The sequence below is a fragment of the Cervus canadensis genome, chromosome 22, assembly GCF_019320065.1.
Source record: "Cervus canadensis isolate Bull #8, Minnesota chromosome 22, ASM1932006v1, whole genome shotgun sequence".
In the NCBI taxonomy this organism is placed as follows: Eukaryota; Metazoa; Chordata; class Mammalia; order Artiodactyla; family Cervidae; genus Cervus; species Cervus canadensis.
The window spans coordinates 42,416,470-42,437,598 of NC_057407.1; the positions used below are offsets into that span (position 1 = coordinate 42,416,470).

The 21,129-nt window shown below is 47.8% G+C and overlaps 1 protein-coding gene and 1 long non-coding RNA gene across 6 annotated transcripts; one reads left to right on the forward strand and one right to left on the reverse strand.

The window, feature by feature from the left end:
* The first annotated feature begins 392 nt into the window (after positions 1–392).
* Positions 393–14,750, forward strand: LOC122424610. The gene is made up of 3 exons (XR_006264482.1): positions 393–507; positions 1,690–1,867; positions 14,626–14,750. It is a non-coding gene; the product is annotated as an uncharacterized LOC122424610 (long non-coding RNA).
* On the reverse strand, positions 10,537–20,953 carry TADA3 (transcriptional adaptor 3). Of its 5 annotated transcripts, none has more exons than XR_006264481.1 (10): positions 20,406–20,576; positions 19,444–19,668; positions 17,853–18,103; positions 17,628–17,733; positions 15,945–16,086; positions 15,750–15,853; positions 14,177–14,286; positions 13,041–13,226; positions 10,792–11,094; positions 10,537–10,699 (listed from the first exon to the last, which is right to left on the reverse strand). XR_006264481.1 is itself a non-coding variant. In XM_043442596.1 (10 exons), the coding sequence occupies exons 3-10, from the start codon at positions 19,648–19,650 to the stop codon at positions 10,902–10,904; spliced, it is 1,299 nt and encodes a 432-aa protein (XP_043298531.1). In that variant the 5' UTR covers positions 19,651–19,668; positions 20,406–20,463; positions 20,807–20,953; the 3' UTR covers positions 10,537–10,901. The 5 variants fall into 5 exon arrangements, 4 of the variants coding, with proteins under 4 accessions (XP_043298531.1, XP_043298533.1, XP_043298532.1 ...); XM_043442596.1 differs by adding an exon at positions 20,807–20,953 and having other exon boundaries at positions 10,537–11,094; positions 20,406–20,463; XM_043442598.1 differs by adding an exon at positions 20,721–20,739 and having other exon boundaries at positions 10,537–11,094; positions 20,406–20,463.
* Positions 20,954–21,129: the final 176 nt, after the last annotated feature.

A 21,129-nucleotide genomic window follows, 5' to 3' on the forward strand; every position in this document is an offset into this window, starting at 1 on the left:
GGGCTGGGGAAGGGGCGCCCGGGGCGCGGAGGAGCCCCTCGGTTCAGTCAGCGCAGCCGCTGGACTCGTTCTATCTTTCGTCTCCCGGCGGGGTCCCGGTTTCGCAAAAGGAACCACTGAGGCATAGAGAGATGAAGGGTTCAGAATCAGCAATTGGTCAGAAGCAGAGTTGAATTCGAACCCGAGTCTGCTGTCTTCCGAAACGGAAGCTGACCGTTTTCACCCTGTCTCTAGAAGTTTCTTTGAGACCAGTTCTGTGAGCTTCCTTAGGGCTGAGCTCTGTCCCCCTCCCCTCGCCGCCCCGGGAATTAGTCCCTGGGAAGGGCTTGGGAGACTGATGGGGGTGGAGGAATGGGGCCGTAGGCAAAGGCCAGCGCAAAAGTAAGCAATGAAGGGAAGAGAGGCAGTCGTAGGGTGGGGGCCGCATTCCACTGGCGGGAAAACTAGAAGGTCCTTCTCTTAGGAAGAGCTGATGCTCTAATTCCCTACACCTGCCAGGCAGAACAGGTGTGGTGCCCGGAGGGCCTGGGGCGGGGAGGGGAGGGGAGGAGGGAGAGTTAAATCAGGATCCCGGGGGAAGTCGGCCAAGGAGGGCCACGTGACGGGGCCGGCGCCCGGGGCCCGTGGCTCAGGGCCAGGTTGGGGAGGGGAAGCCCGAAACCGCTCCGGGCCGGCAGGCAGGGGGCCAGAGGACCTGACTGACGTCATCCTGTGCAAGGCCTTCCTTGGGAAGATGGTGGGGCGGGGAGGAGCAACTCCCAGGAAGTCGGGGTGGGCCTGGACTGGAGCCAGCCAGAGGAGCCAGCCTGAGGGCCCCCGACCATCACGACCGAGTGCTGCCCCCAACTTTTGAATTCCCGCTTTTTCCATCTGGAAATCGGGAGTTGTGCGTTAGTCGCTCAGTCAGTCGTGTTGACTCTTTCTGACACCATGATTTGTAGCCCGCCAGGCTCCTCTGTCCATGGAATTCTCCAAAGAACACTGAAGTTGGTAGCCATTCTCTTCTCCGGGGGATCTTCCCCACCCAGGGATGGAAGCCAGGTCTCCTGCATTGCAGGCAGATTCTTTACTGTTTCAGCTATGGGGAAAGGACGAGGCTTACCCCCAAGTCAGTTCAACTGGTTTTTCCCTCTCTTATCCTAAAGACTGTGTTCTAGGGTAGTCAGTTTGTTATGCCTGTTTTACGGGTGAGGGAGGAAGATGGCTGAGGTTTCTAGGACAACTTACCTGGGTCACACTTTGTCTCCCTGAGTCTCAGTTTCCTCATTTGGAATATGGGAATATTGATGACTGACTCAGAGTGCTCCCGAGAATTCTATGAGCTGATGAATGTGAAGTGCCTGGAATACCATTGGGATTTAAAATATGACAGCTAAAATTTACTTTTACTTTAGTATAAACAGAGGCTCAGAGAAGGGACCTGATTTGTCTGGGAATAGGGGGCTAAGGGGCAATTTCCTTCCCCCACATCTCCGTTCCACCGGTTAGATTCTTTCACTTGTCAAGTGACAGAATACCCACTTAAGCCAGCTTCACCAGAGAGATACCTAGGGCTTAACATAGCTGAGGCAAGAACACCATGGCTCAGCGTCAGACTGGAACTGGAGACACAGTACTTGTAGGGTTTGCTTCCTCTCATCTCTCCTTGTCTTGATTTTTCTTTTCACTTTGGTTTCCTTTCCTCTGCAGAGTGATCTCCTCTACCTGGCAACAAGCATGGTGTGAGAGCCCCAGCTTTCCAACTGAACCCAGCAAAAGAGGAGCTACACCCAGTTTCGTGTATCAGTTTCAGGGAAGGACTATGATGGGCTCTGCTGAACTGACACGCCTCTGCTTTCACCCCTGAACCTGTTGGCAGAGGAATAAGGTACTATACAGGGTAAATGTACTGTCATGGGCAGCCCCACCAGAGTCACACGGAATGAAGACGGCTATATTGCCCAAAGGAATAGCAGTGCTGGGCAGGCACAACCAAAATCCATCCCAGCCCTGCTCCCATCAGTCAGAAAAAAAAAAATCAGTTAATATGTTTTGTTACGTACTCTTCCAGACTTTTTATAATGTGTATACATATACCCATTTCCTCCTATAGCCCCCATCTCCAATGAGCCCTCATCTTCAATGAGCGTATTTCAAGGTACTAAAAAAGTAAGTCAAGGAAAGTCAAAATATATGGAAACAAGAAAAGAAAAAAGTAAAGGAAGTAATTCCCTTCTCTCTGTAATTAAAAAATGACATAACAGCTCAGACATTGCCATCAGTTCTTGAATCCAACAGAAAATTAACCATTAGATGTGTGAATGGTCTTCTGAGATTAGAGAAAAATGGAAGAAATCACAAGGAAAAGATGGACAGGCTTATGTGCAAACATAAAAACCTTTTTTATTGAGGTATAGTTGATTTACAGTGTGTTCATTTCTGCTGTGAAGCAAAGTGATTCAGTTCAGTTCAGTTGCTCAGTCGTGTCCGACTCTTTGCGACCCCATGGACTGCAGCACGCCAGGCTTCCCTGTCCATCACCAACTCCCGGAGTTTACTCAAACTCATGTCCATCGAGTCGGTGATACCATCCAACCATCTCATCCTCTGTCGTCCCCTTCTCCTGCCTTCAATCTTTCCCAGCATCAGGGTCTTTTCCAATGAGTCAGTTCTTTGCATCAGGTGGCCAAAGTATTGGAGTTTCAGCTTTAGTGTCTGTCCTTCCAGTGAATATTCAGGACTGATTTTTCTTTTAGGATTGACTGGTTGGATCTCCTTGCTGTCCAAGGGACTCTCAAGAGTCTTCTCCAACACCACAGTTCAAAAACATCAGTTCTTCAGCGCTCAGCTTTCTTTGTAGTCCAACTCTCACATCCACACATGACTACTGGGAAAACCTTATATATATGTGTGTGTGTGTGTATATATATACACACACACACACATATATACTTTTTTATATCCTTTTCCATCATTCTTTTTATATTCTTATCCATTTTATCATAGGATACTAAATATAGTTCTCTGTACTATACAGTAGGACCTTGCTGTTTATCCATTCCATATATAACTTACATCTGTTAACCCCAGCCTCCATTCCACCCCTCCCCTCCCTGCCTTCCCCTTGGCAGCCATGTCTGTACCCTGTGTCTGTGAATCTGTTTCTGTTTCATAGATAGGTTCATTTGTGTCATATTTTATTTATTTATTTATTGGCTGTGCTATGGCACAGTTTGCACGATTTTAGTCCCCGACCAGGGTTTGAACCTGAGCCACAGCAGTGAAAGTGCCAGTTCCTAACCACTGGACCAGGGAATGACCAGGAAATTCCCTGTGTCATATTTTAGATTCTACATATAACTGATACTATATTTGTCTTTCTCGGTCTTAATTAACTTACTGTAATAATCTCTAGTTGCATCCATGTTGCTGCAAATGGCATTATTTTGTTCTTTTTTATGGCTGAGTAGTATTCCATTGTATATATGTACCATGTCTTCTTTATCCATTCATCTGTAGTTGGACATTTAGATTGTTTGCATGTCTTGACTATTGTGAATGGTGACATAAGGGTGCATGTATCTTTTTGGATTAGCTTTTCATCTGGATATATGCTTAGGAGTGGGATTTCTGCATCTTACAGTAATTCTATTTTTAGTTTTCTGAGGAACCTCCATATTTTTTTCCATAGTGGCTGTACCAGCTTATTTTGGAGGTTCACTTTTGTCCACATCCTCTCCAAAATTTGTTATTTTAGAGTTTTAATAATGGCCATTCTGACCGGAGTGAGGTGGTACCTTGTAGTTTTGATTGTATTTCTCTAATAATAAGAGATGTTGAGCATCTTTTCATGTGCCGGTTGACCATTTGTATTTCTTTTTTGGGAAAATATCTATTTAGGTCTTCTGCTCATTTTTCGATTGGATTGTTTTTTGTTGTTGAGTTGCATGAGCTGTTTGTATATTTTGGAAATTAAGCCCTTGTTCGTTGCATCACAATTATGAAAACATTCTTAACTTCTGTTGTTGGAAACAAACTCAAAACTCTACCTTATTCCAAGATCATAGCTAACAGTAAAAGGCAAACTTCAGACTGAGGAAATGTTTTAGTGACAATGGGTTAATATTTCTATTATGTAAAGAATACACAAAATTGATAACTAAGAACCCAATAAATGGTCAAAGGAGACAGATGAAACACAACAAACATGGAATATTCTCTACCTTGAAAGTAGTCAAGGAAGTACAAATTAAAAGAAGAAACCATTTATAGCTGATGTTAGTGTGAGCAATGGGTACTTCAGTATTTCTGGTGGAAAAATGACTTGCTAAAAATCTTTCTTTTGGAAAGCAATTTGGCAGTATGCATCAAAAGCTTAAATTAAAAAAAAAAAAAAAAGCTTAAATAATGTCCAGCCTTTTGACCCAGGAATTTCTCTTCTGGGAATCAATTTCAGGGAAGTAATCCTAAATTAAGGCAAAGCTATGTGCTCCAAGATGTTTGAAGAAATATTTTTATAACAACAAAATTTAGAAGAAATTACCAAAAAGAGGATGACTAAAACATATAAGGTACATCTACCAGATGTACTACTTCACAACTTGTAAATTGATGGTACCTGCAGCCTACTTAAGAGAGTTTTCCTCTCCTTTTCTAGACATTAGGTCCCCAAGGACAGCACTTTCAATATTATTTCTCCTTCCATTCTTGAAGGCCCACAAGTTCTAGTCAAGCCCCACATTTGGGGTTTTCCTCTGCCTCTGTGGTGCCTACCCCTACTTTCTCACCCAGGAACAGCCTATCTTTAGAGCCTCAGAGGTCCCTCTGCTGTTTACCAGATCTCACTAATTTCTCTTGGCTAACACAGGCATATTCTAGGGCACATATTCTTGGCCTTTCGCTGATTCTCATCCCACAGAACCTAAAATTTTGTATATGATGGTGCTGGCCAGCCCAGAGAGGGATGTTTATTTATTTATTTAGCTTTCTGAAAGATCTTTAATAAGGTACCTTGGGAACTCAATTCATTAAGGAAAAAACTAGGTTGGTTTAACTATAACTGATGTTTCAGTGCAGCTCCAAAAGTCTTTATAAATACAGTCATTTGGAGAGGTGGTCCTGGTCCTGGATCAGATTATTCCTTGTGTTTCTGAGAACAGTAAGAAGGGGGAGAGTTGTGATGTTGGGAATATGCTGCTGCTGCTGCTAAGTCACTTCAGTTGTGTCCGACTCTGTGCAACCCCATGGACTGCAGCCTACCAGGTTCCTCCATCCATGGGATTTTCCAGGCCAGAGTACTGGAGTGGGTTGCCATTGCCTTCTCCAGAGAGGGACGTTTAGAATAAGGCCTCTAAGGTCTAAGAGCTGGCTTACAACACTGACTCACACCAGCTATCTGATCTGGCCCTTCCCCTTTCTGTATCCTAGTTTCCTCATCTGTAGAGTAAGGGTAACAGTATTGCCTGCTCTGACATAGAGTTGTTGAGAGGAGCAAATTCATGTGCAGTGCTTGGCACCACCCTAGCTTCGGGGTCCCTTGCATAACCATTCTCCCAGAGTTGTTTTAACAGTATGTCCTGAGCTTTCATCAGAGGTTGGGATAAGAAATCACCATGTGGAACTCAGTCTCCTTTTCCTGTCACATTTATGGAGAATATTATCTACACATGACTCCAGTTGAGAAATTTCACCAGCATGACAAATTATTAGAATTTTTGTCAGTAAAACTGGGAGATGCCCTTTACTCTGATATCAAATGTTCTGAGACTGATTCATCATATTTCCATTTTGCACCTTAGCTTCCAGGAAGCTTAGAGCTAAATCTAATGGTTAATGACCGTGACGCCATTAAACCAGATGGGCTAACTTTATGAAACTCATTAGACACACCCTCAGTTATGTTTTCCCAAATTCTTTTGAAAAAGAAAGAGACGAAGGGAAGAGAAGGAAGCCGGTATAGTTCAAAAAGAGGGCTTGGCATGCCCCTTACTTTATCAACTAGAACATAGGTTTGGTTTCTCTAGGAGACACCCAAAATAATTGTGACTTAAAATAGAAATGTACAACCATCTGGTTACAGCAGTCTCAGGCTGGTACAATGACTACAAGGTAAGAGGAACCCTAGCTTTTTGTCTTTATACTCACCTGTTCCTATGGTGTCTTGGACCACATGTTTCGAGAAGCGTGGCCACCATGCCTCATCCCAGCCGTGGGGAGAAGGGAACATGGAAGGCACACCCCTTGGGATTCAAGCCCTCATAGTAACACACATCTCTTCCACTCACGTCTGTCAGCCAAAACTTGATCACATGATCATACCTAATTGCAAAGGAAGCTAGGATATTAAGTCTTTCGGAGGCACGTGTCCAGCTAAAAATCAGGAGTTCTATTACTATAGAAGAAAGGGAGAATATATTTGGGAGGACATCTGCCAGTTTCCGCCACATCCTCCATCTCAGATGTGATTCTTTGCACATGATTGCACTCCTGTCCACCCTCACCCCCTCTTTTCAGTGCAGCCTCCCTGCTGCCATCAGAGAACTTCCCGTTTTGGAGTGCTGTCACGGCACTGCCCTGTTCACAAACCACCCCTGACTCCCTACTGCCTAGAAGAGTGACGCCCAGACTGTAAAATGCATCAGGAATCACCGCAGGGCCTGCTGAAACAGACATCTGGGCCCCCCCTGGAGCCCTGCTGACTGGGTAGATCTGGGCCCTGGGAATTTGCATCTTTATTAAGTTCCCAGATGCTGCTGATGTTTCTTGTTCAGGAACCACACTTTGAGAACAACCACTGACCTTAGGAATAAAGCCAGTGAACCTTAACCTGCCATTCAAAGCCTGTCCCAGCCTGGTCTCAACCTACTTTATGCCTCATCTCTCATCCTTCCCTCCCCCTCCACACATCCAGGGCTCCAGTCACACTGAAGTTCTCACCTCTCTCTAAGCAAGCCAGCTGTTCGCACCTCTGTGCCTTGCTGTTCCTTTTGTCTGGAATGTCTTCTGACCCTCAACTTCCTTTCCACGTTCTCCCCAAAGTCTTTCCTCACCCTCTAAATGAAACGGAAGTGTTAATTGCTCAGTTGTGTCCGACTCTCTGTGGCCTCTTGGACTGTAGCCTGCCAGGCTCCTCTGTCCATGGAATTCTCCAGGCAAGAATACTGGAGAGGGGAGCCGTTCCCTTCTCCAGGGGATCTTCCCTGACCGAGGGATCAAACCTGGGTCTCCCAACATGGCAGGCAGATTCTTTACCGTCTGAGCCACCAGGGAAGCCCTCTGACCCTCTGAGCTGTTATTAAACCAGTCTCTGTCCCAAGTCCGTGCAGATTTTATACATTCTTCTGTCTGCTTTTATTGCCTTGTGTTTTGGTTGTCTGCTCAGCTGCCTCCCATTGTCACCCACGTGGCTTTTAGCCAGGGTAACAGGATCACTGAGTAAGGAAACAAAAGAATGAATGAGGAAATGGAGGCAAGTAGATAGAGCGATAAATGTTTTTATGAAGTGAATAAAGAGAAAAAGCAGTGAGTGAATTAATACATGAACAAGTGAATTATGGTCTGTTTATGCTTAGTTCTCTCCTTTGAGCCCTGAGCCACTCATCAGGAAAGGAATTTACTCTCTGACCATTTTTCCACAAACTTCCAGCCATTGCTTCCTTCTTTTTTTTCTTTGGCTACACCCTGTGGCTTGCAAGATCTCAGTTCCCCCGCCAGCAAATGAACCCAGGGGTCACAGCTGTGAAAGCCCAGAATCCTAACCACTAGGCCACCAGGGAATTCCTCATTGCTTCCTTCTTAGCAGAAGTCATGTGTGACCTTGCATCCCCCAGTCAGTTCCTCAGAGTGCTCAGGAGCTGAGAAGGCCTGGGGACCCACGCTAGGTCATGTTCCCTACGCCAGGGTTTAACCTCTACCCAGTCCTGTTCTCACTCACCCTGGTGTTTCTGAAAGTTAATTGTAAGGCATTGGGGACTCAGGCTAAACAATGGTAGTGGATGATTTTCAGGGCCAACACACAAAAGACATGTTTTTACCAAATTGGTGATAAGGGGTCACTGTCATTTCCAGTTAAAACTGTAGCCTAGGGAATTCCCTGGTGGTCCAGTGGTTAGAATTCCACACTTTCACTGCTGGGGCCTGGGTTCAGTTCCTAGTCGGGGAACTAAGATCCCACAAAAAATAAAAAAATTGGAGGCTTGAGGTGCCGAAACTAATCTCTCCCTTCTCAAAGGGAACCCAGCTTTCCCCAAAGCCCATAAAGGAGGCCTTCTTTGGCTCTAATGGACATGGGTAGGCCATCAGAAGGGACTCCCTGTCCTGTTGTGGTTGTCACCTGTCACTGGTACTAGCAGGGCTGTAACCGTTCTTGCACTGATAGCCTCAGAAGGCAGTGAACCTTTTTGAGCCTGGATGTCCTCCTCTGCAAGGTAGATGTTACTCCTCACCTTGTAGGTGTGTAATGAGCATCAAATAAGACATGGGAGCGAAGTGCCAGCATAGTACCAGGCAGAAGGTAGATGTGCAATAGAGAATAACTAGAATTCTCACAACCGATCCTTGAAAGTTCCGTTTTTTCCCTGATGAACTAGGCCCAGTCAGTCTTCTAGGGTTTTTCCTTCTATTTATAATGTCTACCTTCCCCTCCCCCAATTCTACCTAATCTTGGGACCTCAGCTACCATCCTTCCTCCTCTACAAAACCGTCTCTGTTCCTGGAACACTGTGCTAATGACGCCTACTATACTTATGGTCTGGTCTAATGGACATGGAAATGAGTCGTAACTAAGAACAGGTGGTCTGTAGGCAGGGCTTCCATGTATGGCCGTACAGGTGCACTACCTAAACCTAGAAGTACCATGCGCAGACTCTAAGGAAGTGGGGCCCTAATGTGTCATAGAGAGACTCAGTGTGCAAGTCAAACTGACTGAGCTTGAAACCATGCTCAACCACTAATCCACTACTTGAGCAGGCAAGGTATATCAACTCCTAAGACTTAAGTTTCCTCATCTGTGACTGGGATATTATTAGTACCTACATGAAGGATGTTTGAGAAGATTCAATAGCTTAAAAATTTAGCAATGCCTTGTACAAGGCCGAATTTATTGAGCACTTAATTTTAGAAATTAAGTGTGGGTGTTTCTCTCTCAGAAGGCTGTACAGAACCTCGGGGCAGTGAATCACTGAAAATCTGCAGCAGCACCTCCCCCACCCCCCCACCTCCACATAGCAAGAGGCAGAGCCTCCCTCACACTGTCCTCTCAGGACTGCACGCCACCCTTCTTTTTGCCAAAATCCACTTGTATGAGTCACATCTGTTCTAGTTGACAAATGACAAAGCTCCAAAGTAGATTAGCTTAAGCCGAAAGAAACATTTGTGGGCGAATATAACTGAACTCCAGTGGAGGATCCAGGGCATCAGCTGTATCGTTTGAGAGCTCTTGTCTTCCATCTCCTGGCTCTGCTTCCTGAATTGGCTGTATTCTCAGGCAGACTTTTCCATGTGGCAGGAAAATGGGTTACTGTGTGGTTCAAGCTTATATTGCGTTTTTTTCACTCAAAAAAGTCCTCCTTTCTTTCAGCATCCATAGAGCAGTCTTACGTAAGGCCTCTGATTGGCCCAGCTGTGGTCACTTGCCCACTCTTTGGACCAGTCATTGTGGCTAGAGGGATGGCAGACTGAGATTGGCCATACTGGTGTCACGTGTCCACCCTCCTCTGACAGCCCCACAGAGCCAGGTGGAATGGGAAAAAGGCGGCTCTCTAATAGGAGAGGTGTTGGCCGTCCTGGCCATCCTCCTTTAAGGCTCTATTCATAGGTCACTTCCTCAGGGAATCTCTGCAACCCCCCCTCAGATGTGGACCTCAACCTTCCCACAGTAAATTGCAAATTATTCTCTGACTCTCTGACACCGAAGTTTAGGAACAGTTGGAGACAGAGACAAGACTGTTTATTCATCTGTTCTACCCTGTCTCCCCACTGCCTTAGGCTTAGTGGGAAAGCAGACTTCTTTCTCATGGAGCGTGGTTTAAACACATTAGAGTCATCCCTTGCTAGTGGCTGGTTCAAGAATGGGCATGTAGGACTGAGATTGGGCTGGTGAGACCTAAGGGTGTCTGGGAAAGGCTTCTTGCTCTTTGGAGTTGGCCGTGGAAGCCAGCTGGTGCCTTCCTGCCCTCTCGTGCTGGACAGAAATAAGGAAGCATTTGGCCTCCATCAGCTGCTACTGGCTGCCACTGCACAGCAGGAAGGGAACCTACTTCAGGCAAAAGCTGCCACCACGGGCGTGTGGAGATACCCGGCCCTTTGGTCAGCCAGGGCAGAGGGGACGCCACCCTGCCCCAGGAGCACCAAACCCCTAGCTAACACGTGTCTTTACTGTCAAACCACCCTGAGCTGAGATGTTACCTGTGGCCACAGGTATCTTCAGAAAGTTCTCCCTGGATGGATGACCTGGGTGAGTGGCCACAGGCTGAGAGCCATCGAGCATGCCCTAGTCAACTCTGCCATTCACACCAGTTCCTCTCTACCCCACAGTAACAGACATGCAGAGATTCTGGGTGCTTTTTAAAAAAACCATGTTTCAGTCTCTTTATTCTTAAGTCTGCACTTTACAAAACCACAAGGGAGAAGTCCTTGAGGGTGAAAGGGGTGGGGAGGGGAGGGGGTGAGGATGACCCAGAAATGAAGCCCCCCTCTCATTTGGGGGACCAAGCAGAGACTGGGCCCCAGGCCAGCCCAGCAGGGCCTCTCATGTTCTGGCTGTATAGAGTTAGGCCAGAAGATGTCAGGGAAGGGCCCAGCCTCTAGAGACTGCTGCCATTTGACATTAGCTAGGCAGCCACAGGCCGAAGCTTCTGGAAGCCCAAAGGAAGTGGGCCTCCCCTTCCCAGGCCGGGGGAAGGCGGCCTGAGCAGGGGTGACAGCTACCCGTCCAGCAGCTTCAGGATGCTCTCACGCTCCTTCAGAGTCTTCCAAGCTTGGTCTTTCTCCTTCTTGGTGGGGGTCCGTTTCTTCTGCCGGGCAGCCATGATCTTGCGGAAGGCATCCATGACCTCATTGTCTGCCATGCGGACCCGCTGCCTCAGCTCCTGCCGGCTCACTTCCTCCTTCGCCAGCCTGTGGGGACCAGCCAAGCAGATGCTGTGGGAAGCCGCCCCAACAGGGGCTCCTCCCTCTTCCAGACTGAGCCCATCTGCTACCCAGGGACCCATGGACCTTTCCGTACCAAAAAGCAAAGTTACCAAGCCACACTTACGTGGTGCCCTGTGCCAAGTACTGCCTCTTCAAAGAGAGTATTTCAATTAATCCTCATAACAACCTTGTGAGGTAGGTACTACTATTATACTTGTTGCCAGTGAGGAAACTGAGGCTCAAGGAGGGTAAGAAATGCCCCAGGATCCCACAACTAGTGAGCAGGAGATGTGAATCAAGGCAGGCTGGCTCCCAACTATCTTTAAAAGGTGTCCTGGTGCCAGCAAAAGACCTGCTTACTTTGGCATCCAAATTCCAGAGCCACCTAAGGGTCCAGGCAGCCTGAAGTCTACAGGAGGCGAGTGAGACGCCAAATTGATGCCTCTGAACTGAACTTGACCTATCAATTCAATTGATGGTGGAGCTAGAAGGTCACTAAAGAGATCCACGTAGTCTAACCTGTTGATTTTTCAGAAGGGGAAGCTGCTGCTCTGGGCAGATGCCTTGCAGCCTGTCCACGCAGGGCTGAGGGGTACACGGTGGGCCTTCTGACAGCCAAGCTAGTTCCTTCACTGCCCCTGACTTCCACGTCTGCACAGCCCCACTTCTCTCTCTCCCCCTGCCCTCACCCTCCCTTTCTCTGTACTCTTTCATCTGTATTTTCCTCTTCTTGCCCTTGAGAGGGAACTAGAAAGAGGCTTTGGACTCAGCCTTGGGCTTGAGTCACAGCTTGGCTGTTTGCTGGCTGTGTGACCTTCGACAGAGCACTCATTTTGCTGGGCCTTTATTTCCTCATCTGGTGCAGAGGGAAAACTACCAGCTGCTCTCTGGGCTGTAGTGGAGATGAAGTAAGAGGGCAGACATAAAACCCCTGGTACGTGGTAGACACTCAGTACACCCTCATCCTTAAATACCCCAGCAGCTCAGCTGGGGTATCGGCAACTTTCTCTTCTAATGGTGCATGTCTTTGCCAACCACTCATGCAATGACCATAAGCCCTTTGCCCTGCCTCTCCTCCTAACCCCCAGCACCAGGTCTAAGAGACAGGCAATCTGGCCAAATGGATGAGTGTGCCCTGCTCTGTTGGGGCTCTGTGAGGTGAAGACACAGCACCTGCCTATAAGAAGCAAAGGGACTTAGTTGGGCTGTTTGTCTGTCTCCCCAATAACATGGCAGCACCTCCCGTGATCTCCCTCTGGTTACCGCCTGTATCCTTGTTGTGACCAATGCAAGGCAAGATGCATGGGAGTGAATACAAAATGAATGACATTGTACTTCAACACTGGTCAATTCCTGGTGAGAGGCTGATAATCACAGATGCCCAACTGAATGTTAACAGCTGATAATCTGAGGTAGAGAGTATATTGGTGTTTACTGTGCTAGTCCATCAGATTTTCTGCGTGTATGAAATTTTTCACTATAAAACTTGGGGGGAACAAAAGGTCTCTGGTTCGATCCTGAGTTTTGGCGCCAAAAACAAAGAACAAGAATTTTAAAAAAAGCATACTTTGGGAGAAAAAGAAAATCAGCATGGAGAGACTTAAAAAATAAGCCACATGACAATGTGAGTATAATTAATATCACTAAACTGTACACTTAAAAATGGTTTAGAGGGTAAAATTTTGTATTGTTTTTACCAGTTTGAGGTATATAAATAACTCACAGATGCCTCAGCTCTAGTCAGTGGAATTAGAATGTCTGAGATATAACCAGTGAGGTGGTGCCCAGCAATGACTTTTTTTTCAAAGCTCCTCAGGTCTTCAGAGGCCCTGCCAGGTTTGGAAAGCCTGTCGTCAAGCTCCCAGAAGGTGACCCCTGTGGCCGAGGCCTCACGGGCCACCTCCTGGCCCAGTCCTCCCGTCCACACTCACCTCAGCAGGTCGTGCTTCTTGGTGCGATTGTGGGCACTGAGCGCCTTCAGCTCAGCCTGCCGCTTGCGCAGCTCTGCCAGAACCTCGTCCTCCGAGTCCTCTGCGGGGCGGTCCTCAGATTCCAGCAGACCCTGGGCGATCAGCTCCTCCTTGATTCGGCTCTCCAAGGACTTAGTATGTGGCACGCTGCAGGGGGAGGCAGTGCTCAGCTCACGGGCCAGTCTGCGGGGGCCCCCTCTGAGGTGCCCAAGTTAGCAGACACCTTCCCTTCTCTCTGGGGCCCCCTCTCTGTCTATCTACATATCAAAATACAGAGACAGACACATTTGATCTTGTTTCAGACACAAGCAACAGATATCAATATATTATGTAAAATAAAATACGGGAAAACCTCTAATGCTAACAACCTAGAGAGAATTATTATTTTGTTATCTGTTGTTATTACATGCCATTTTCTTTCCATATGGTATATACATAAAAATATGTATTTTATGTTACTATTATATAAACACTATACGTATCCTAGATTGTGTTACATATTAGTCTCACTTTTTTTTTTTTTAAATCTTTTGGCTATACCTCACGGCACTGTGGGATCTTAGTTCTCTGACCAGGGATTGAACCCGCACCCCCTGCACTGGCAGTATGGAGTCTTAACCATTGGACAACCCGGGAAGTCCCTCTTCCCACTTTTATTATGGATTATTTTAGCTTCTTACCCACTGTGTACACACATTTAAATATATCTTAAATAAAAATAGGGTCATATTGTGCTACAACTGATGTTTTCCACTTATCACTCTACTGATCCCATCTTTTCATGTCAAATAACTATATTTCTCTAACTTGATTGATAGTTGCAAGTTATTTCATCATATGGAGTTACAACGAGTTAGCCAGTCAGTCCCCTCCAGTTGGACATTTAGGTTTACAGTGAGAACAGGGCCATGATGAAAAGCCTGAACTAAGTCTGTGTATGCGGAAGTGCTGGGCCAGCCCGCATATCTGACTTCTATTGGACTTTATCAAAATGTCCTCAGTCTCTCTATGAATATAAAGACCACCCCATGTTGGGATTGACAGAAGTCAACAGAAGCAGAGGCCAGGCTGTGGAGTGTGGACAGGATGTCACTCACCTGAAGGGCTTGTTCTGATTGCGGGGAGAGGTGCTTGCCCCATCCGCCCCCGATTCTTTCCCAGACATGTCTGGAATAGGAGAGTCCTCCATGGGGGAAATAATATTTTCCTAGAAGAGCAGAGAGATGTCAGAGGAAGAAAGAGCTGTAGTATTACCATTTTCCTGCTCCCCTCTAACCTACATGGACAGTCTTCACATACCGGAAATAATCTTTTCCTCTTTGCATTCCACCCACTCTGGGAAGTCTTCCCAAACTGGCTCCAAAAAGCTTTGATCATTTTATAAATTCTTGTTTTTGTACTGATACAAAAGGGAGCACAGAAGAGTGATGGCAACACTCCACAGCAGTAATGAGAAGAACTAGGGCTCGTTAGGCATTTGCAGCACACCAGGGGCTGTGCTGAGGCTGCTGGCTGTCCAAAAGCCATTCTCGCCTTTCTTCCACAGGAGCTAATGGCTGCCCAGATACACCCCACTTCCCAGCCTCCCCTGCGGTCGGGGTGTTCATGTGACAAATACTCTCCAGTGGAAAGTGATTAGAAGAGATAAGAGCCACAGCAGCAAGACCTTCACACACTCCTCCTTGCTCTCTTTCTGTGGGCTGGAGTGCCAGTCACATCTGGAGTGACCCTGTGCAGAGCGCATGTTGACGACAGCAAAGTGGGCTTCCCTGGGGGCTCAGTGGAATGCAGGAGACATGGGTTTGATCCCTGAACCAGGAAGATCCCACATGCCGCAGAGCAACTAAGCCTGGGCACAACTACTGAGCCTGTGTGCCCCAAAGCCTGTGCGCCACAACAAAAGAAGCCACTGCAATTACAAGCCCAAGCACCCCAACTAGAGAGGAGCCCCTGACTGCCACAACTAGAGAAAAACTTAAGCAGCAACAAAGACCCAGCACAGCCAAAAATACATATATACATTTTTTCAAACAATTAAAAAGCCAGCAAACCTGGGGTCCCTATCTGATGGTGTGGAACGGAGATCTCCCCCAACCTCAACTGACCTGGAGCATGTGACCAGAATGCTCCATGGGAGAGAAAGATGCTATTGTGTTTGAGCCAGAGGGAAAACTGAGGCTCATAAGGTGAAGAGACATGCCTTGGGGTAGCCATTGGGCATAAAGAAGGGACGCTGAACCTGGGGTTTGAATCTTGCTTCTGCTTATTAGCTGTGTGATGTCAAGAAAACAGTTCCCTTTTTTGAGCCTCAACCTTGTTCGGTGTAATGTGGGGTTAACCACTATCTGCTTCTAACAAGAGGATGTGTAGAAAGCCCTTTGCACAGGGCCTTTCACTAATGCTCCAGAAAAGGAACTGTGGAGTAGTGGCTACCCTGGAGGTGGGAGAGGTTAAACACTGGGAGGGGCACGAGAAGGCCTTTAAGGATACTGATGATGTTTTATTTTGTGATCTGGGGACTAGTTGTACAAGGGTGCTCATTTGTGAAAATCGATCAAGCTGTACGTTTATGAGCTATGTACCTTTCTAATATATATAATATACTTCAGTAAACAATTAAACTTTGAAACAGAGTGATAGTGGTTCCTGTTTTGCGTTGGGGGTACTCACCTCCACCAAGGCCTGCAGCAGGCGCTGTGTCAGGGCACCAAAGGGACACCCGTCTTCTGGCTGCTCATGCTGGGCCTCGGACTTCTTCAGCAGGGCATCCACATCTGAATTGGGCAGAGACACGGTAGACTGGTGGGCTGAAGCTCTGGGAACTCAAGTCCTAGCCTGTGGTGGGCACGGAGGTGAGGGACTTACCTTTAGTGTCCAGTTCAGTCAGGGGCCCCATGAGGCCTTTCTTCTTGTCAGCCACGGCTGCTGCCCGGGCCCCGTCCTTCTGCTCCTCCAGCAGGTCCTCCTGTGCCCAGCGCTGGGAGTAGTGCTTCCCCAGGGGCGGAATCTGTGGGAGACATCCCACCCAGCCCCGGAGAGATAAATACAGGCCAGCGATGCCTGGGGTGTGGCAGGGTCTCTCTGTGCACCTGGAACTGCCAACAGGCTCTCTGTTCACCCTCATTCCTTCATTTATCTGTCTCCCGAGTATCTAGCCCAGGGCTGAGGCCTGAGCCTCAGGTGAGAAGAGATACAGGAGATAAAAATCTCTACACTCACAGTTTAGTAGAGAAGCCAGGTACATAAACAACTACAACACACAGAAGGCAACACAGGAAAATTTCCACGATGTAAGGTGCAGAATGGTGTGTATACACAGACAATTTCAGTTGACAGCTATTATCTCTAGAGAGAACTACAGGCCTTAAAGTTAGAAGTGAGAGAGAAATAGCTTATGCACTGTTTGAACTTGTGACTGCCTGTATAGATTACCTTTTCAAATAAGTTTTTTAAAAATTCAGACAAGTGGAGTGACGGTAGGTTACGGTGTTGTGGCAGTGCAAAAAAGACAGACCAACCTCCTGCTGGGAAACCTGCAAAGCCATTCTGGTGCAGGTTACGTGCAATAAGGGGCTGGAAGGGTGTTAGTTTGCCAAGGGGAGATGGGCATGTGCAGAGGCCCAGAGACCAGAAAGGACCCTGTGTGAGCCGGGAGTGAGGGTAAGGTGCTTGGTGGGGCTGGCAAATAACAGCAGTAAAGAGGTGGTGTGGCCAAGGAAACTGGACAGGGGCACCTGGGCTGTGCTACCAAGGACTGAGGCCTGGACTTGAGTCTGTGGGTAATGGGAGCCACAAGAGGCTGTGTTATAAGCACCTCTGATCATGATAGCGGACCTAGGGGAGAACTCCCCTCCAACATTTTTCTGTATTTTCTACACTTTCTTTAACGGAACCTCTTTTATTTTCATCACAAAAACTAAAAATAAAAAACTTCTATATATTAAAAACATTAAAAAAGGGAGGGGGGATCAGGATGAGGAACACATGTAAATCCATGGCTGATTCATGTCAATGTATGGCAAAAACCACTACAATATTGTAAAGTAATTAGCCTCCAACTAATAAAAATAAGTGGAAAAAAAAATTATAAAAACATTAAAAAAGAGAGAGAGGAACTCCCATGGTGGTTCAGTGGTGAAGACTGCTCACTTCTACTGCTTGGGGTGCAGGATCGATCCCTGATCAGGGAACTAAGATCCCACAGGCCACGTTGTGCATCCAATAAAAAAGGGAGAGAGAGAATCCCTCTAGAGGGAAGCAAGTGTTAACAGGCTGTAAAGGTAAAAGCTGATGAATTTTTGAGCCAAAGCAAAGGGGATGACAGAGACAAAGGGAGGACCTCACTGAAGAAGATGCCTTAAGATGTAGCAGGGTAGAAGGGAGGAAGCTGAGAGCTAGAACCTGGGTGTCTGAATGGGTTAATGGAACTGTCAGGAGGCTGGGGAGACAGAAAGAGGAAGATGATATATAGCTGTGTGATCTTTGATTCTGAGGCATCTCTGAGCCCTCTTGTTCTCCATCATGTCTACCTAGGCCTGGGGTCTTTACCTTGTAATGTTCAGCCTCATCTTCTGGGGGTTTCAGCAGCTCCTCTAGCGTGCGCACTTCCTCACTGGTGATATCAGCACAGTATGGCTCCACCGAGGCCCAGAATCTACAGAGAGAAGCAGAGCCTGAGGGGGTGCCCCCTGCCCCACTAGCCTCAGCCCCAGGCCCCTCCACAGCCTCCAGTGCTCAAATCCCAAGGCCCATCTATGTTCCCGGGCCCAGAACCTGTTGGGGGCGTCATTCTTGGGGATACGTGGCACATCAATTGGGTCATCAGTGAATTCATATTCCTGGATCTTGGGCTGAAGGTTTTTGGATTTGGGTCGCCCAGGGCCAGGGCCAGGCCCATGTCCCGCCTTCCCTTCCAGTTTCTGCTTCTTGGGCTTCCCATGTTTGGGGGGAGCTCCAAGCTCATGGTCTCGACCCAGCTTCAGGAATCGTCGGTCACCTTTCTTATCCTGCCAGTCAGTGAGGATCTGAAATTCAAAGACTGTCACTGAGGGTGAGAAGGAAAGACACAGGACAACTCCATCTCCCCATAAAAAATTAAGATCTGGAACTCAAGAAGGCTCTAAGTCTCTCCCCTTCCTCCTCTTTTTATCTAGCAAACTCCTACTCATACTGCAAAACTCAGCTCCTTTTCTGTGCCCATCTCACAAGATTTTTTCAAACACTTGCCATCATTCCATTCACTTGTCTGTACTGATTCACCCCTGCAGCACCCAACCTGGTCACACAGTGTTTAGCAGGTCAAACAAGTAGATCACATGGCAGTGCATGTTAGCCCGAGGAAAATATGCTGGCAGTAACTTTCTATTGAAGGCACGCGTGCCTCCCAGCAAACCTTCACCTCAAATGTCACTGTGACTAGGAAGCCTTTTCTATATCAGCTATCTAGCTTCTTAGATGCTAAAAGACAACCAATTATGCCACAGCCCCACTCGAAAAGCTCCCATGGGTTCCCAGGGACCACAAGTTAATTTTATTCATCTTCTGAGGTTCAGTTAAAATGGCATCTTCTTTCTATAGGAGTCTCTGGTACCTTGCACCCCTAAGCCCAATCGTGTCATCTGGTCATAACTAGAATAAACAGAGTACCTTGTCTCTTCAATAGGACTATAAGCTATTGGGGACCAGGAAGTTCATCTCAGCCATTTCTGTTCCCCAGGTTCTGGCAGAGCACCTGGCACCCAGGGCTCAGAGGATGTTTATGCCATAAATAGAAATAATGAGAGTCAGACCAATAAATAACATTTGACATGCTTACTTAGTGTCAGACGTTGGGCTGAGCCTTTGCAAAAAATCTCTCTTAATCCTCACAAAAGTTGAGGGTAGGTCCTATTATCCAGCCCACTTTGCAGAAGGAGGACTGATCTGCAGAAGCAGGCGGTTAAGTTTTGCAACGTCACACAGCTCAGAAACCGCAGGATTCAAATGCAGGCCTCCCCTTCCAGTTCCCCCAGTACTCCTAACAAAAACAGCAATGCACCTGATATGTGTCTGACCTCCCCTTCCCTTTAGCTGGCACACTCCCCAAGGCCAGAACTGTCCTAATTAACTCTACAGACTCAAAGCATTGTGAGGAGTGGGGGTCCCTAGATGCTTAGTGAATAAGAAATCTCACAATTTAGAAGGATCATGCACTTTCTTGCATATTTTATGTGTCACACAAGCAATGTCTGGGTCTCTCTCTTCACCCCTGGGATCCTGTAACCTGGGCCTCAGCAGCTGAGGCTAACTCAGTGACACATCCCATAACTTGTCATAGTCCATCCCTGTAGTGGACTGTAGTGATGTCCCCTCTGTAGGGTATCACCTGGGTTTCAGCCTCAAGCACCCGCAGGCGCCGGCTGGCAGAGGAGAGCAGGGTCTCAAGCTCCAGCTGCAGGGTGTCCAGCTCCTCGATGCCGATGCCGTCATCCTCAGAGCGCGCCAACACCGCGGTGTAGCGGGGACAGACCTTCAAGTGGTCCACAGACTTGAAGTCGTGGAACTGCAAGGGGCAGTCCTTCAGCTCACTCATGGCTCAGGACAGGGGACCCTGTGGAGCCGGAGAGGAAAGGACCATTGATGGGGGGAAAAGTGGCACTAGAGAAATCCAAGGGCTCCTTCCATCCAGGGACAGCTTCGGGGAGAGTCAGGCTTCAGCACCCTACTGACAGGGATGATGGCTTAGCTCCTATTCTTTTTTTCTTAGCTCCTATTCTCACAGCACCTACTGTGTGCCAAGTGAGGCGCAGACATTCTACTGGCTGCTCACTGAATTCCTCACTCAGCCCCAAGAGCAGGGACCACACTCATTTTACAGATGAGGAAACAGACTTTGTAAGGATGCAGCAGGTCCAAGCTTACCAACATGCAATTTGAATCCAGGTAGTTTTGAATTTGTTCACCTAACTGCCATGTTATACCATACTACTATGCTTGTCTTTCTGATGCTCTTCCCTTCACTTCCACTCTTCTTGGGTTCTGCTGAACCCAGAGTTCCAAGCATCCGGTACTTATGCTAATATTCTTCGTGCCTCGCAGCCTCTTCCTGTCTCACCCCTCCCTACCTCTGCCCCTTCTCTTTGGCCCAGATAGTAAAGAGATACCTGGATCTCTGGACAGCCAGATACAGTGGGATTCAAGCCCAGGCTTGACCAATGTCTATGTAGCCCTGAACATGTTAATTAACTCTGAGTCGGTTTTTCTATGCGTAAAATGAAGACAAAAGGAAGCCTGAGTCTGTTTTTCCTTAAGTCTGAATCTGTAAAATGGGGTAATAATGGTACCTACCTCCCTGGGATGTTCTGAGGATTTAGAGTTGATGCCAGCCAAGAGCTCAGTTCAGTGCCTGGCACAGGAAAAGTGGGGCTGGTTAATGGCTGACCCCACCCATGGATGGTCCCAATGTTCCGCCTTCAGGATCCCAGTCCTCTAAGGATACCCTACCGCGGCCCCCGCCCCCTCTACCTCCTCCTTGCTGCCTCCAGCGGCCCCGGGGCCGCGGGAGGGGCGGAGAGTTCCGGTCGGTGAGAGCAACCGCCCCGGAACTGGCTATGTGAGGGCCCCCTGCAGTTGACAAGGGGGCGGGAAGACGCGAGTACCAACCCCAGTCTTTTTTGAGGGGGGGAGGGTTGCGGGCAGCGAGCTAGCCCGCTGCAGGTGGGATGCAGAAGGTATGCCCACGGGCGTACCCTAGGGAACCGCCCGGCGCTGGAGGGCGGGGCTCGGCAGCCAGGTTTTCGGCCCGGCAGTTAGTCTCGCCGAGCCCCAAAGGCTGCAGGTAGGAGGGGCCTGCAGATAGGATGGGGGCGCAGAACCGGAAGGATCGAAAGGCTCCTCCGCCTTGCCTTGCCCTAATATGGTGCCCAACCTGAGGTCGGGCTGCACCATTGCATGACTATGAGGGAAGACGGCGGGAAAAAAGACGAGAAAGCCAAAGTTATAAGCAAGAGCTCCATGGGGAACGGGAGAAGCTTGAGTAGTGATTTTAAGCTTCAGGAGCCTAAAGCTACTA